The sequence below is a fragment of the Megascapheus bottae genome, unplaced genomic scaffold, assembly GCF_031878675.1.
Source record: "Megascapheus bottae isolate mThoBot1 unplaced genomic scaffold, mThoBot2.hap1 H_1, whole genome shotgun sequence".
Lineage (NCBI taxonomy): Eukaryota > Metazoa > Chordata > Mammalia > Rodentia > Geomyidae > Megascapheus > Megascapheus bottae.
Window position 1 is genome coordinate 3,297,240 of NW_028327858.1, and position 17,443 is coordinate 3,314,682.

General features: G+C 40.8%; 1 protein-coding gene across 1 annotated transcript in view; it reads left to right on the top strand.

Annotated features, from left to right (window-relative positions):
* Positions 1–17,443, top strand: part of LOC150039004 (centromere protein F-like) — a 51,495-nt gene that overhangs the window by 21,837 nt on the left and 12,215 nt on the right. Inside the window, exons 10-13 of the mRNA XM_090328154.1 lie at positions 771–893; positions 7,932–8,067; positions 9,566–12,918; positions 14,225–17,056. Of these exons, the coding sequence (XP_090184280.1) occupies positions 771–893; positions 7,932–8,067; positions 9,566–12,918; positions 14,225–17,056 (6,444 nt within the window). The remainder of the gene's footprint in view (positions 1–770; positions 894–7,931; positions 8,068–9,565; positions 12,919–14,224; positions 17,057–17,443) is intronic.

The window sequence follows — 17,443 nt, forward strand, 5'->3', positions numbered from 1 at the left end:
TCTATTTCTTGACCCTCTTTTTCTTTTTTGCAAATTGAGCCATAAGTGTGCTTTATTTGTTGAATTATAGTTTTCCCTATTCTGCTATTGAAAATAAAATCAGCCTCTGTAGATTCTGCAACCATGGGAAGGTAGTATTTCAGAAACCTCCTTTACAAAAAGTTTGAAAAAGCAAAACTGGGGACTTGCTATGCCCCAGGCTCTGCTGAGTCCATATGAATGAGGTGGTGTGCAGTAGCTTGCAGTGGTCTCCCACTGCTTTGCAGCTGCTTGATCTCTACACTGCTCGGTATTTGATTGCTGTTTGCCATATCTCCTGTCCTTTTATAACGTATATGTTGTCTATGACATATGCAAACTCATTGTTATAACTCCCCTCACAATACAGTTTGATAGCTATTTCCATGTTATTTACGTTGTGTTAGACACGGGCTACTAGTATAGAGATGCTACAGGGTATTGGAGAGTGTAACTCTACCTACACAAGAGTACGTAGCCATGTGCACAGGTTATAGGCAAATACCACAGTGTTCTGCATCAGGGCTGTTGGGATGTGGTTTTCTTTGGGCATCCTGGAAACAGTTCCCTGTTCTCCTCTGGGCGGCAGGTGGAGGTTGAGAGATCCCAAAGGACAGTGATGGTTCTCTTCTAGTCTCTTTTTTTTTTTTTTAAACTTTACCTTGTTACTGTCTATTTTTTTTTCTTTAAAAGTAGATGTTTCATTTTAATGTCCTTTGCAAATAACCGTTGCTCTTTCCTCCTCATTGTAGGTCACATCAGCCAAGCTACAGCTAGAAAGGAATTTGGAAGAGTTTAAGCAAAAGTACAACAGGACTGAACAGGCCCTCCAGGCACATCAGACCACAGAGGATGAGCTGAGGAAAAGCAATGAGGTAAGGAGGAGAGCTAAGAAATTCTTGGCATATACAGGACTGAGTTTTGCAGTTGTGGATCATTATTGTGTATTTTTCTTTCCAGGAATCAGTATTACAGTGTCTTCTGTTATAGAATATGTCTTTTATTTTCCTACATCATAATTACTCATGCAGTTAATAATGATGGGAAAATATTCCTTGTATAAAGAATACCTAATGAATTTTATTTTCCTGGCAGTTTGCGGTGGGGTTTGAACTCTGGGCCTACCCCTTGTTGACATTTATTTTACCATTTGAACTGTTATGCCCTTAACCCTTTTTGCTTTAGTTATCTTTCAAATATGGTGGTGTTGTTGTTGTTATTATTATTATTGTTGTTGTTATTTTGGTGCTGGTGTTGTTATTTAGGCTTGATGAAATTGAGTCTGGGTACTGTCCCTGAACTTTTTTTGCTCAGGGATAGAGTTTTACTGCTTGAGCCACAGCTCTCCTCCCAGCTTTTATGGTGCTTATTTGGAGATAGGCATCTCACAAACTTTCCTGCCCAGTCTGACTTCTAACTGTGATGCTCAGATCTAATCCTTCTGAGTATCTAGAATTACATACACAAGCCAGTGGCATTGGCTTGGTCTTAATGTCCCCGGCCCTCCCTCTCTCCCCCCCCGGGTTGTCGAGATGATTATCCTTCTCTTTGTACTTTCTGTAGAACTGAGACGACTGGATAGTTGAGATGGGATCTTTCTAACTCCTTTTCCTGGCTGACCTTGAATCTGGATCCTCTTCGTCTCCATCTTCCAAGTAGTGGTGTAAATATCCACTACTTAAAGGTTTTCAGGACCACCTGGGGTGTGAGAGGATGGAAGAAAAGAAGGGTTTTTTTTTTGAACAGAAAGAAAGAAAGAGAACTTGGAAATGAATGCCAGACATCCTGTGAGCCAAGATTTATATTCCTTTTCTAAGGATTGGATTTTGAATTATGCAGTATGTGAAAGCCAGGCACTGGTGCCTCATGCTTATAATCCTAGCTACTCAAGGGGCTAAGATCTGAGGATTGTGGTTTGAAGCCATCTTCGGCAGGCAAGTCTATGAGACTTTCATCTCCGATTAATTGCCTGGAAAAGGGAAATGGAGCTGTGGCTCAAAGTGTTGGAGCACTAGCCTTGAGCAAAAAAATCTCAGGACAATACCCAAGCCCTAAGTTCATGTCTCATTACCAACCCAAAAAATTGAAAAAAAAATTTGTGGAAAATCATTGACTTAAAATAAAAATAGTGATGGATGAAGAGTTGAAGAGTTCATAGATTTAAAATGAGTACAATATTTGAAGAGCTTACTGGTATAATGCTGAAAATAATGCTTCACCTTCCCCTGCCCCCCTTCCAGGAAGCTAGAATGTATCACTCTGACTTCAGTGCATTACTCTGATGTGGTACAGCCCCATTGACCTTGTCCTTTGAAGGATCATGTTCACTCTCCACAAATGGTGGATAAGGTTTAGGAGTGGTATGTGAAGAGTAACCCATTCTCCTACTGATAATCTAATCCTTACAGACTTCAGTTTGGCTTCTCTCTGAATTTGTTTAGTGGCCTAGATTTTATTTTAACCAGAATAATTAAGAACTACTTAGGAATAACGAATAGACTGGAGCAACATGAATAGAGCCATAAGTCAACATTGTAATTTTAGGAGAGGAACAACAGAAGATAAGTGGAGGACTTTTAATGAACTTATTCTTTAAATGTTCTGCTATCACTTTTTAGACTGTTCAAGAAGAAAGAGAAACAGTAAACTCTGTAATAAGTAGTTCCTTACCTATATGACAAAAAGTCCAACTGAATTTATTACTATCACTTTGAACAATATATTACACTTGTAAAAATTACAAGTCATAACTGTCATAGAGAAGAGATGGTTATTAGAGCAGCTGTCCAGCTGCAAAAGGACACTGCTGTGGGGGGTAGAGGTCCATTCCTATAAACCCTGTGGAAGAACCTTCACAATCGGTGATGGTTTCATCCATAAATGTTTTCCATTGGAAATGTGTGTTGCAGCAAAAACAAATGTTTGCCTTTTGGCCAGTGGGGACCAATCAACAGATGCTTCTGCTAACATTTTCACAGGCAGACTGGCATGGAACTCTTTTCTCTGTGAGCGTCCCTTTTAGCCAGGAACTCTCCTGCAACTCCACTGGCTGCCTGGCGGAAACATTTTGTAAAGCAATCATCTGGTTAGGAGAGTCTAGGCACCTTTACAGTGGCTGGTGGGGCCAACTCATTGTAGTGGATTAGACCTTGTTGTACAGGTGTTTCTGAAGACATGCTCATCCCCCCCCCCCAGTCTGACTTGGTTACTGTAGAGCTGTCTTCAGTTAACTCCAGTCTACGCTGAATTTCATATATATCATGTTTCACTTAGATTTTGTTGGTATCTCTATCTTCACGAGGGCAGCTATGTAGAACGTGCCTAGTACAAAGCTTGAGATTTGTCCTAATGTTCGTTTATGTTTGAGTCTTTTTTCCCCAGGGTGATAGTAAGAAATGAAAATGTAAGCCATATGCCAATGGCTCACCCCTGTAATCCTACCTACTTAGGGGGCAGAGATCAGAGGACTGCAGTTAGAGGTTAGCTTTGACAGGAAGGTCTGAGAGACTCTTATTTCCCAATTAATCTCAGAAAAAAACTGAAAGTGGAGCTGTGGCACAAGTGCTAGCCTTGAGCAAAAATTGCTCAGTGATAGTGCCTAGGCCCAGAGTTCAAGCCCCATGACTGGCAAAAAAAAAAGTGAAAGTGTTTAGCTGGGTCCTGAACTTTGAATTGGGGTTGTATACCTTAGGCACAATGGTGCTGACTTTAGAGGGAGGTAGATCTATCTGAATTTCCATTACTTTTCTGCCACCTATGTCCTGTGTAACTTTGAAGCCATGAATTAAACCTTCCTTTCTTTTGAAGGGACAAATAATACTCCCTTTCTTTGAAGACTACATTCAGCATAAAATCAAATACTGTATATAAGGCACTGGCCCTGGAGTTTAGCACATACATGCTCAGTAAATTATTGAAGTCTACATGCTTGCTGGTTTTTGTTTTTTTTTTTTGTGGGTCATGGGCCTTGAACTCGGCCTGGGTGCTGTTCCTGAGCTCTTCAACTCAAGGCTATGGCTCTAACCTTAAGCCAAGCCCCACTTTCTATTTTCTAGAGGTTAATTAGAGATAAGAGTCTCATGTCCTTTTGTGCCCAGGCTAGCTCTGAACCTTGATCCTCAGATCTCAGCCTCCTGAGTAGCAAGGATTAACAGGCTTGAGCCACCATGCCCAGCTACTTGCTGTTTTTTTTTTTTTTGTCATCACAACTTTAAGGCCTCTTGATATTTGTGGTGTTGGCTGTCACTTGCAGACATATAAGGTCATGACCAGAACACAATGCATTTGAGATTTTTCCTATTGAAAATGTTGCCTATTATACCACCAATCTGGGTGTCTTTCCATGTCTAATTATGAGTAAGTAGAAGCAAGTTTAGCATGCTTATAGGTTTTGGATGCCGAAATAATGTGACAGTTGTACTGAAATTTTCCTTGACCGTGTTACATGCTGCTTACAATGAGAAATTATCAGAGTTGGAAAACATGACTTAATGGCCCAATCGGGGTAAAGTTAACATTTAGTATCAACGTGTATGAAAAGTTTAGATGAGCGGCTCACCCACCCATCTAGTGCCAGTTTCCATTGCACTGGGGTTTGGCAATAAAATGCCATCATTTGACAGGCAGGATGGGGGAAACACTTGCTGAGGGACCTTTCCAAGCATAGGGATCTGTATTATGCCACATTCTCCAAGGAGCTCAGTCTGGCAGGCAAGAATGATGAAGTGGAAGGGGAAAAAACACATCTTTTGCATTTATTTCCATAGTCACATATGTAGCCTTCACCCAAGCAGGGACATATTAAGCTATGCTCATGGATGGGATCCCGAAATACTACTCACTAGCTGGAATTTGTTTTGTCTGGCCCTAGGAAATGATGCTTCCCCTGCTGCTCTTAAACCGAAGATGATCTGGGTGGAATTGCTTGCTAAGCTCTAATGCTGGCTGTGGTTATAGGGATTTTTGTTCTGTTTTTCCAGGGTAGTGCCCAATTTTGCAAATCACGTGAGGTTGTGAGAGATGCCTAGGAGAATATATCCTTGTATGCTTAACTCATTGTTGCTTAATGAGCTACCCAATCAAGTCTTAAGTGGCTGGAGCCTTGTGGAAAACTAATTGCTGATGGGTGGCAGCCTGCACATCCACTTTCAGATGTTCGTTTTCTAAATTCTGGGTTGGTCATAGCTGTAGTGTTATAAGCCTGCTGGATCTCAGGATTGGCTGAACATTTCTTCATTAGAAACAAATATTTATGGAGCTATTGCCAGAATAGAGAAAGGCTAATCTTCTGAGCTTATGATTTAAATGTCTCCAGTTATAGACAGAGATCAAGACCAATAGACACATAAACATGTATTACCTTCCTGCTTTCTTAGTGACCCCTTCCCCCGTTTTTTAACCTTCTATCATTTGGGGATGTGCCCATAATTGCATGCACTGTTTTCCTGACCTGTTTGGCAAACCTGCAGATGTAAGTAGCATTTGATGAATTTATAGGCTAAGAATATTTTCAAAGTTGTGAAACAAAAATGCTAAGTCAACCCAGGTAACTCATCCATGGTTGTGATCTTGCAGTTGCTAAATTTGGGGAAGAAAAACCAATCCTAATGTTTCATTACCTTTGTGAAAGTGTTCTAAGGTATACTCCTATTAAAAGGATGATTATTTTGAGCTTGAAGAACAAGGGAAAAATTCTATTTTCTATAGTTGCATGATGCTTACTAAATCCATCACCTTCCCAATCTTTCTTTGCACAGTCGAACACTGATTTTGCTGTATGTGTTCTTTCTGTCTTTGGATCTATTGGAGCTGCCCTTGACATCTGATTGATGCCTTCATTTGATAGGGCATCATTTGTCTAGTAGAAGGCAGGATCATAACACCGGAGACAGGAGTATAGTACTGACAAAACAGGTCTTGTCTCGTTTTAATGATGAAGTGAATGTATATACACGAACAGAGCAGCTGCTAGCAAGTTTTCAAGTACTTTCTACTAGCCAGATTCCCCCTCTTCTTGAATTTGGCTTTGCTACATCGATACCCATCTGCTGGTAGTAACCAGACGGATAATTGAAGGCAGCCTTCCAGCACAACACTTGCCAGGGCCATCTGTTTTCTAACGGTGCAGTAGGGTTTTGGAGGATGGGTCTTAATTGTTTCTCTAAGATTCAAAAAATGTCCTTCTACTTCTCACATGGGTACTTTGGTGTTTTTTGAAATGCAGAAAAATAAAAGAGCTTTCTGAATTTTTTTTCCTCTCAAGAGTGTGAGACCCCTGGTTCTGTCAGTTTGTATTTGCTGGAGAGGGTGGTGCATCATTTAGGTTGAAGTACGTTTGCAATTATTAAAATTACTAGATGTTCCTAGCATATAATATATGTAAAGTATTAGGAAGCAGTGTTTCTATTTGCCATGTAAGTATTGCTTGGTTCTAAGATTAGAGGTCTCCTAAGATAGGAGGATGGAACTGCATATATGTTTATATCTGCAATATTACTGCATATCATTGCACTGATATTTACTTAAAACTGCAAAGCCAAGCATGGGTGGTTCTTACTCCTAGATACTCAAGAGAATGAGATCTGAGGGCTGAGGTTTAAAGCCAGCATGTACATACAAGTCTAGGAGCTATTTATCTCCAGTTAACCAGCAAAAAGCCAGAAGTGGATGTGTGACTTAAGGGATAGAACTAAATTTTGAGTGAAGAGGCCAAGTGAGAGTAGGAGGCCCTGAATTCAAGTATAAGTTTCAGCATAAAAAAAAAAAAAGCAGAATACCTGATTTTCCTGTGAATGTTCAGATTCTCCATCCAAAAGTATCCTTTGGTGCTTCAGCCTTTGATTTCACCAAGCACACACAGTGTCTTTTTAGTACTTAGTCCATTCTAGCATGTATTCCCGAGCTAGAGGAAAGAGGCTCTCTTATTTGTATTCACATTCTTTATAATGCTGAATTATTCAAGGTAATTTTACACATGAAAACATTCCTCTGACAGTGAACATTGAGATAACTTACAAGTGATGTCAGTGCAAAGGTATGTTTTTGTTGTTGTTTGTTTTGTTTTGTTTTTGTCTGTCCTGGGGCTTGAACTCTGTGCCCAGGTGCTGTCCCTGAGCTCTTCAGCTAAGGCTGCTGCCCTATCCCTGGAGCCACAGTCCCGCTTTCGGTTTTCTGGTGGTTATTTGAAGAGTCTCATGGGCTTTGTAGTTCCCTGGGTTGGCTTTGAACCATGATCCTCAGATCTCAGCCTCCTGAGTAGCTAGGATTACAGGCCTGAGCTACCGTGTCCAGTTACAAAGATAGGTTTGATCAATCAAATGTGAGATAAGACCTTAAGGGTCTTATAAATAGGCCTTTCCTTGTGAGACTCTTCAATAGACATACAACAGGGAGTTCAAAGAAATACATTTCTTTCTTTTTCCTTTTTTTTTGTCTAGTTCTGGGCTTGAACTCAGGGATATTGAACTCAGGGTACTATCCCTGACTTTCTTTTGCTCAAGGCTAGTATTCTACTACTTGAACCACAGTGCCATTTCTAGCTTTTTCTGTTTATGTATGCTAGGCAAGCACTCTGCCACTAAGCCAGAAATATATTTCTTTTTTTTTCATGGGTAGGTCATGAGGCTTGAACTCTGGGCCTGGGTATTCCTGAGCTCTTCAGTTCAAGGCTAGCATTCTGCCTTTTGAGTCACAGTGCCAATTAGAAATATATTTCCTGAAGGAAAAAGATTGGGGTTCTGTGCTTTTCTTTTGACTGTACACATATGACATTACTTGATTCAAGTAAGAATGCCTGACTTTCTGGGCACTTAAAGGGGAAATGTGACATTTCTGCCGAAGAACTTTATTAAGGCAGGTATTTGTAACTTTTTGAGTATTTATTTTGATTAAAGCCGGCTAAATGTGTATTTCAGGAAATGAAGAAGGAAAATGGTCTCCTTAGGAGTCAGTCTGAGCAGAGGACCAGAGAAGTCTGCCACCTGGAGGAAGAACTCAGCAAAGTCAAGCTGTGTTTAAATCAGAGCCAAAATTGTGCAGAGGAAATGAAAGGTGAGTGAACTTGGGGTTTAAAGTTAGTTGTCCAGAGTGTTATCGCTGTGAGGGCAGATGGATAGCTTAGCACATTTGAGAAACCTCTTTGAATTTTTTTTCTTCACATGGTTGCCCAAAGAGATGTCTACAGTTGAAGTGGAGAAAGGTTTTTCTCTCCCACTGTTCAGTTTCCTCAGTGATGGTTGAACTTTGTATATTGGAACAAATTAAATCCAAACTGCTTGCCTCTCACTACTTTGAAATTTAGAAGGGTAAATATTTCCCACATGAAGCTATATCAAGACTGTTGACTCTCACCCCAGAGTGCTGTTCTTTGAGTTTCAGTGCCGTTCATTACATCCACATAGTTCTAACTCATTATTGCTTTCACTAAAATGGAAAAACCTGATTAAAGGCATGCTTTCTAAGACCGCGGCATGTTGATGACTGACTTGACTGAATGATTTTAATTTCTTGATTTTAAAGTAAAAAAAAAGAAAAAATGGTAGCTGGGTGTGGTGGCTCATGCCTGTAATCCTAACTACTCAGGAGGCTGAAATCTGAGGATCAAGGTTCAAAGCCAGCCCAGGTACAAAAGAACCTGAGACTCTTGTATTAATCTCTAGAAAATGGGAAGTGGGGCTTGGCTCAAGGGTAGGGCGGTAGCCTTGAGCTGAAGAGTTCAGGGTTAGCACCCAGGCCGAAATAGGATTCTCATGGATATTCCTGCCCAATACTGGCTTTAAACTGTAATCTTCAGATCTCAACCTCCTGAGTAGCTAGGATTATAGGTGTGAGCCACCAGTGCCTGTCATAATGTCAATTTTTCATTACAATTAAGAACAAACTAATAGCTTAATTTTTCCCCTTTGTTTTTGTTTGTTTGTTTTGTTACTAATCTCGGGACTTGAACTCGAGCCTGAGCACTGTCCTTGGCCTTTCTCAAGGCTAGTGCTCTACCATTTGAGCCACAGTACCAGTTTTGTTTTTTTCTGTGTGCGCGGTACCAAAGAATTGAACCCAGGTCTTTGTGCATGCTAAGCTAGCACTCTACCACTAGGCCAAACTCCTGTCCTTGCTCTTTTATTTTTGTGGTGCTGGGAAGGTAACTCTGGGCTACCACTGTACCATTGAGCTACAACAAAAGTTCTAGAATTCTAATAGGACAGATATTTATTAAAAATAATGACTACAACAAGGTCGTTCACGCATGTAATCCTAGCTACCCAGAAGGCTGAGATCTAAGGATCGAGGTTCAGAGCCAGCCCAGGCATGAAAGTCTATGGGACTCTTATCTCCAGTTAACCACCAGAAAACTGGAAATGGTGCTGTGGCTCAAGGGGTAGGGTGGTAGCCTTGAGCTGAAATGCTTCTGGGATAGCATCCAGGCCCAGAGCTCTAGTACCCCAACCAACACACACACACACACACACACACACACACACACACACACACAAAACCCCACAAAAAACTGACTGTCTATATATATATATATATATATGTCTTATTTTTATAGCTAAGAATGCTTCACAAGAAATTGTGTTAAGAGATCTTCAAGAAAAAATAAATCAGCAAGAAAACTCCTTGGCTTTAGAGAAACTGAAGGTTGCTGTGGCTGATCTAGAAAAGCAGCGAGATTGTTCACAAGATCTTTTGAAGAAAAGGGAACATCACATTGAACAACTTAATGACAAGTTAAGCAAGATTGAGAACGAATTCAAAGCTTTACTAAGTGCTTTGGAGTTAAAGGGGAAAGAATATGAAGAGTTGAAAGAAGAGACAACTCAGTATTCTCATTGGAAAAGTGAAAGTGAAAAACGTATCAGTCAGATGGAATCTGAAAAAGAAAATTTACAGAGTAAAATTAACCATTTGGAAACTTGCCTCAAGATGCAACAAATAAAAAGCCATGAATATAATGAGAGAGTTACAACACTGGAGATGGAAAGAGAAAACCTAAGTGTAGAGATCAGAAACCTTCGCAATGTGCTAGATAGCAAGACAGCAGAGGTAGAGACTCAGAAACAAGCCTATGTAGATCTGCAGCAGAAAGCTGAGTTTTCAGATCAGAAACACCAGAAGGAAATAGAAAATATGTGTCTGAAAACTTGTCAGCTTACTACACAAGTTGAAGATCTAGAACAGAAGCTTCAGTTCCTGTCAAGTGAAATAATAACCAAGGACCAACATTACTCAGACTTACGCACTGAATACGAGAGCCTCAGGGGTCTACTCACATCCAGAGATTCTTCTCTAGAGGCAAATGAGAACCTGCAGAGAAGGTGTTTGGCATTGGAGCAGCAGCCTGTGATGAACACCTCCTTTGCAGATCGAGTGGAAGAACAAAGAAGCATGTGTTTAGAAAGGAGTGAATGCCATGTTGCTTTAGACCAGAGTTCATCTGCCTTACAAAATCGAGTTGATTCTCTTGAGTTTTCCTTAGAGTCTCAAAAACAAATGAACTCAGATCTACAAAAGCAGTGTGAAGAGTTGGTGCAAATCAAAGGAGAAATAGAAGAAAATCTCACTAAAGCAGAACACATGCATGAGAGCTTTGTGGCTGAAACCAGTCAGCGCATTAGCAAGTTGCAGGAAGATGCTTCTATTCATCAGAATGCTGTCGCTGAAACTTTAGTTGCCTTTGAGAACAAGGAGAAAGAATTGCAGCTGCTCAAAGAAAAATTAGAAGCTGAGCGAGCAGAGACTCGGGAATTAAAGAAGAGCAACCATTTACTTGAAGACTCTCTAAAGGAGCTACTACTTTTATCCGAAACCCTGAACTCAGAGAAAAAGGAAATGAGTTCCATCATTTCGCTAAGTAAAAAAGAAATAGAAGAGCTGGCTCGAGAGAATGGCAATCTAAAAGAAATGAATGAAGCATTAAGTCAGGACAAAATGAGTTTACTCCAAAAGAGTGAGAATTTCTCGAACTGTCTAGAGGAACGAGAGAAAAGCATTTCAGAATTATCTAATAGGTATGAACAAGAAAGACTTCTTTTACTACAAAGATGGGAAGAAACAAGTCGTGCCTTAGAGGATCTTAGTGAAAAATACGAAGCAGCTAAGGAAAAGAACTCTACATTGGAATGTTTGCTGAATGAATGCACAAATGTGTGCGAAAATAGAAAAAATGAATTGGAACAGCTGAAGGAGACATTTGCAAAGGAACACCAAGAATTTGTCACAAAATTAGCTTTCTCAGAGGAAAGAAATGAGAAACTAATATTAGAGCTGGGAACTGTTCAGCAAGCACTGAGATTGGAGATTATATCTAAGAGTGAGACTGATGGCTTAAGGCAAGAAAACATGACATTAAAGACAGAACAAACTAAGATGCAACAGGAAGTTTGTGACTTATTACGAGAGAATGAACGACTAATGCAGTTAACAGCCAGTAAACATGAGTATCAGCTTCTAGAATTAGAACCAGTGAGGGACTCCATGGAAGACACACAGAATGAGATGGATAAAAGCAATCCCCAGTATCAGATGGGTCTGGATGTTAAAGACATCTCTCCAGACAGTAATAAGACTCAGCTGGTTGAGTTAGAAGCTTTGCTAAGAAATATGGAATTACAGCTCAAGGAAAGTGAGAAGGAGAAAGAAAGCCTACAGCAGGAATTACAGTCAATCAGAAGAGAACGGGGAACTAGAAACTTGGAAGATAGTCAGTCACAGGATACAAGTGGTCTCCAAGTTGGTGAAGTAGTAGATGCAGGAGAAAAATATTTTTCAGTGCTTCATGACTTGTCAACAAGTCAAAGTGACGATGCTCACCTGCAGTGCTCTCTGCAGGCAGCAATGAATAAGCTGAGTGAGCTGGAGAAAATGTGTGAGATTTTGCAGGTTGAAAAGCTGGAACTTGCATCGGAATTGAATGATTCAAGATCAGAATGTATCACAGCGACGAGTAAGATGGCAGAAGAGGTGGAGAAACTAGTAAATGAAGTGAAACTATTAAATGGTGAAAATGGTCACCTTCAAAGTGAGTTAGCGAGAGAAATGCCAGGTGGTGCCTTTAGCGGTCAGCAGCTGCATGTGTCCTTGCCTCCTCCAGACGATAGTGATTTCTCTGAGCAGTTGACCTTGTCACACAAAGAAGTCCAGGGGCACTTTGCTGAATTACAGGAGAAGTTCTCATGTTTGCAAAGTGAACACAAAGTCTTACAAGATCAGCACTGTCAGATCAATTCTAAGATGTCAGAGCTACAGTCATACGTTGACACGTTGAAGGCTGAAAACTCAGCTTTGTCACTGAACCTGAAACATTTGCAGAGTGACTTGGGAATGCCCGTGTTGGAGGAGGGCTGTCGTCTGTCTGTCTCAATCTCTAGCCCGAGGCCGGCAGAATTTGGAGACTCCTCTTTTCACAAAGATGCTTTAGATCAGACAGGAGACATTTCTCTTTTGCATCTTTTCAAAGAGACTGCTTCAGCAGATCATTCTATTGTAGGTGAAGTGTCATGTTCCAGTCTTGGGGAGGAGAGTCTGACGGAGAAAGACATTTCCTCTGCCCCCACAAAGAGTGTTGAAGAACTGGAGGTGCTCTGTCAGCTATACTTGGAGTCTCTCAAGAACCTGGAAGAGAAAATGGAAAGTCAAGGCAGCATGAAGAATAAGGAGATTGAAGAGCTTGAGCGTTTACTAAGTTCTGAAAGGAAAGAGCTCAGCTGCCTCAGGAAGCAGTATTTGTCAGAAAATGAGCAGTGGCAACAGAGGCTGACAAATGTGACTCTGGAGATGGAGTCCAAATTGGCGGCAGAAAAGAAGCAGACTGAGCACCTGTCCCATGAACTTGAGGTAGCACGACTCCAGCTGCAAGGCCTGGACTTGAGCTCCCGGTCTTTGCTTGGTACTGATGTGGATGATGTAAGTAGCCAGATTTGCATGACTTTTCTCTATATGACTACTAGAGTTTCAACAGATGTATATCAACTTGAATTTGAAACTAGAATATTGTGAGGGGGGTCAAAAAATAAAAAGGTAAAACATTTCTTCAACCAGAATGAGTAGATGTTAATTACATTTCTGTAATGATTAGATTTAAACACTTTCTGCTAAATGGCTTAAGACTCATCTCAGGTCTTGAGAAAATGATTATAGAGTCATATCTTTCGCATTTGTGTTTTCATTGTAAGTTAATAAGACCTGCTTAAAAAATAAACAGTGATATGGAAAGTGTTTTTAACCTCTTGCCTGTTTTATTTTAAATAATAGAGTCATGAAGTTAAATTAGGAGATTGTATGTATATCGCTTAACTTTTAAACAGTACAAATCTGTAATTCAGTGTCAAATATTTAAAAAGATTGTTTTTTTTTTTGTCTTTTCTAGTTGACTGGTACAACTGGTAATATTGTTCAATGTTGAGTCCTACTCTATCCACCCCTCTGAGGTTGATGAGGGTGTGAGTTATGACATAGCAGTAAGCATGGTGAGAAGAGCAGCTCCCTATTTTATAGATGATAGAAAAATAAAACACAATGACAGAATTTATCCAAGAATATCTAAGTAAAAACAGAGCAGTATGAAGTTGTTGGGCTTCAGATCTGGTCATGAAATCTGACTTCCCTTTTCTATTTAAAAATATCATTCATAAACTGGTTGCTGGTGGCTTATATCTGTAATCTTAGCTACCCAGGAGGTTGAGATCTGAGGACTGAGGTTCAAATCTAGCCTTGGCAGAAAAGTACCTATGAGACTCTTACCTCCAATTAACCACTCAAAAATCAGATGCACTAGCTTTGAGCAAAAGAGCTTAGGGACAGTGCGCAGGCCCTGAATTCAAACTCTAGGACTGACAAAAAAAAAAAAATATTAAAGATGGAAGTTGAACATTTTATATGGAATTTTGTAGCCTCTTTCTTATTTGATGATCACAAATTAATTTTGCATTCAAAACTAACTAGAATGTTTGTAGCAAGGAAAATGATGAAATTTCAGTGTTAAGACCTAGATGATAAAGTAACTCGGGTTATGACCTTGCTTGGTGCGTTGCGTATAAGTGGGACTTAGAGCATGTTTGTGTGACGTATTTGGACAGAGAGAAGGATAGAGGAAGTTGGGGGAAATGCAACATTTAGAGAGCTGTGTATTGCAGCAGCCAGGTGCCATTTCCTCTTTTGACTCTTCCTGAAACACAAACTAATATATTCTGGTTATATACTGTGATTACAGGCTATTCGGATCCAACACGACAGCTGTGACATAAAAGAATCTGAGGAAAATATTTCAGAAACTACAGAAGAAATACCAAAGGAAGGCATTGATCAGATTTGTAATAAAGATATTCAGCAATCCCTCAGTCTAGAGCCTGGACAAATCGAGACTGACGCAGTCCCGCTTACTGGCGAAGGGTCTGGCGAGCAGTCCTCAAAGATGACTTATGGGACACTAGTAGAAGACAAAACTCAGTCCTGTTCCGAATGCAGTTCTGAGCTTTCATTTTCCACTCCAAATGCTTTGGTTCCCAGGGATTTTCTGGAGAACCAGGTATTCATCCAGAATCTCCAATTGCAGGTCAAAGAAACATCAAATGAGAATATGAGATTACTTCATACAATAAAGGACCAGGACAAAAAAGTTGAAAGTTTGCTGAGTGAAATAAAAGAATTAAGCTTAAAACTCGACTCACAAGAAGTACAACTCAAGTCCAAGATTGAAACATGCATCCAACTGGAAAAAATGGTTGAGGAACTCAAAGAAAAATCTAGTTTAGGTGAACAATTGAAACCCTTCTGCCATGATAACCAGATGCTCTGCCAAAGTCCAGAAAGTTCAGAAGTTCCTGGTTCTGATTTAGAAATGCGTCCAGAGGAATTCTCGTATGAAACTACTAATGACACTACAGCCAAGGAAAATAGCAACTGGAGGGATAGAGTTGTTGGTTTGGAGGATGAACTGAACAGGATCAAGTCTGAGAAAGCTACTGTTGAGCATCATGCCATCTCTGTGGAAGCTGACTTAGACAGAGTTCAAACAGAGAAGCTGTGCTTAGAAAAAGACAATGAAAACAAGCAGAAAGTTATCACCAGTCTTGAAGAAGAACTCTCTGCCATCACAAGTGAGAGAAACCAGCTTCATGAAGCATTAGCTAGTAGGTCCAAAGAACACAAAGCTCTGGATCAGATGTCTGAAAAGATGAAGGAGAAAATACAGGAGCTGGAGTCTCTTCAAGCCAAAAGTCTCCATCACATTCAGGTCGTGGAGGCTGAGGTCAAGGACAAGACAGAACTCCTTCAGACACTGTCCTCTGAGGTGAGCCAGCTGTCAGAAGACAAAGCTCATCTCCAGGAGCAGCTGCAGAGTGGGCAGCAGGCCTCACAAGCATTGTCCTTGGCAGCTTGTGAGCTGGAGGGCCAACTCAGACAACTGAATCAAGAGAAGGAATCACTTACCAGGGAATCGGAAAGCCTGCAGGCCAGACTGAGTGAGTCAGAACATGAAAAGCTAACTGCCTCCAAGGCCTTAGAGTTGGCACTGATGGAGAAAGGTGAGTTTGCAGTGAGATTGGGCTCAACCCAGGAGGAGGTTCATCAGCTTAGAAGAGGCATTGAGAAACTGAGGGTCCGCATTGAGGATGATGAAAGGAAGCACCTCCAGGTGACCGAGGAGCTGAAAGCCAGCCGCCGTGAAAGTGATTCCCTGAAGGATAAAGTGGAGAATCTGGAGAAGGAATTGCAGATGTCAGAAGAAAACCAAGAGCTGGTGATTCTTGATGCTGAGAATGCCAAAGCGGAGATGGAGACCCTGAAGGTACAAATAGAAGCCATGACTGAAAGCCTGAGAGTTTTTGAATTAGACCTTGCCACAGTTAGGTCAGAGAAAGAAAGTCTAACAAAGCAACTACAAGAAAAGCACAATCAAGTGTCAGAATTAGATGGATTGCTTTCTTCATTTAAAAGTCTTTTAGAAGAAAAGGAGCAGGCAAGATTACAGATGAAAGAAGAATCTAAAGCTGAAGTGGAGATGCTTCAGACACAATTGAAAGAGTTCACTGAGGAGATAGCAGCCTTGTGTGATGACCAAGAAATGGGGCTGACCATGCGGCAAAGTTTAGGCCTTCCAGGGGAGGAAATGACTCAGTTGAGAAATAGCATTGTAAGACTAAAAGCCTGCCTAGAAGCAGATAAAAATAAACAGGTCCAAGTCTTAGAACAGCTTAAGGGAAATCAGCATCACATAGATCTGCTTCAAGATAGAGTCAGGAACCTTGAGCGAGAACTGGAGTTAACGGCAAAAAGAGAAGAGCACGCTATTATTGAGGCTGAGAACTCCAAAGCAGAGGTAGAGACTCTGAAAGCAGAAATAGAGCAGAGGGCCCAAACCCTGCGAGACTTGGAACTAGAGCTTCTTAATACAAAGTCTGAGAAAGAAAATCTCACCAAAGAATTAGAGAAAGAGCAAGAGCGAGTATCTGAGTTAGAAACACTGAGTTCTTCCTTTGAAGACCTATTGCAGGAAAAGGAGCAAGAAAAAGTCCAAATGAAAGAAGACGCTCAGAGACTTCAAATGCAGTTGACAGAGCTCAATGAGAAAATGGTAGCCTTATGCAGTGACCAAGCGACCTACAAGACTAAAGAACAGAATCTGAGTGCTCAGCTTGATTCTCTTGAACTTGAGAAGACACAGTTGCTGCAGGACCTTGATGAAGCCAAAAATAAGTGTATGACTTTACAGTCTTCCATGAACGGCCTCATTGCAGAGGTAGAAGATGGCAAACAGAAACTAGAGAAGAAGGAAGGAGAGATTAGGAGACTAAAAGACCAATTTTGTGCCCAGGAGCAGCTGGTTGCTAAACTGTCCCAGGTAGAAGCAGAGGAGGAACTTTGGCAGAAGCAGAAGCTAGAACTGGGAAGTCTGACCATGGAACTGGAACAGAAGGTGCAAGGGCTCCAATCCAAAAATGACACTTTGCAGGACACCTTCAATGCGCTGCAGAACTCTTACAAGGGTCTAGAGAGTGAACTGGAATTGATGAAAATGGAAAAAATAGCCTTGGTTGAACAAGTAAGTGGCTTTCTAGGCTTCCATTTAGACATGGGTCAGAAGTGGAGGACATCACTTTGTAAATCATTATTCTTTCCAGACAGTGTATGCCGCTCTCTGGAAAAGTGCTCTGCTACTTGAGCTACACACCCAGTCCTTTTGTTTTTCTATTTTGGTTATTTTTCAGATAAAATTCTTAGAACCAGGTACTCATGGCACATGCCTGTAATTCTAGCTACTCAAGAGGCTGAGATCTGAGGATCACAGTTGGAAGTCTATGAGACTCATCACGAATAAACTACTCAAAAAAACCAGAAGTGGCGGTGTGGTTCTAGTGGTAGAATGCTAACCTTGGGCCCAAAGAAGCTCAGGTATAGTGCCTAGGCCCTGAATTCAAGCTCTAAGGCT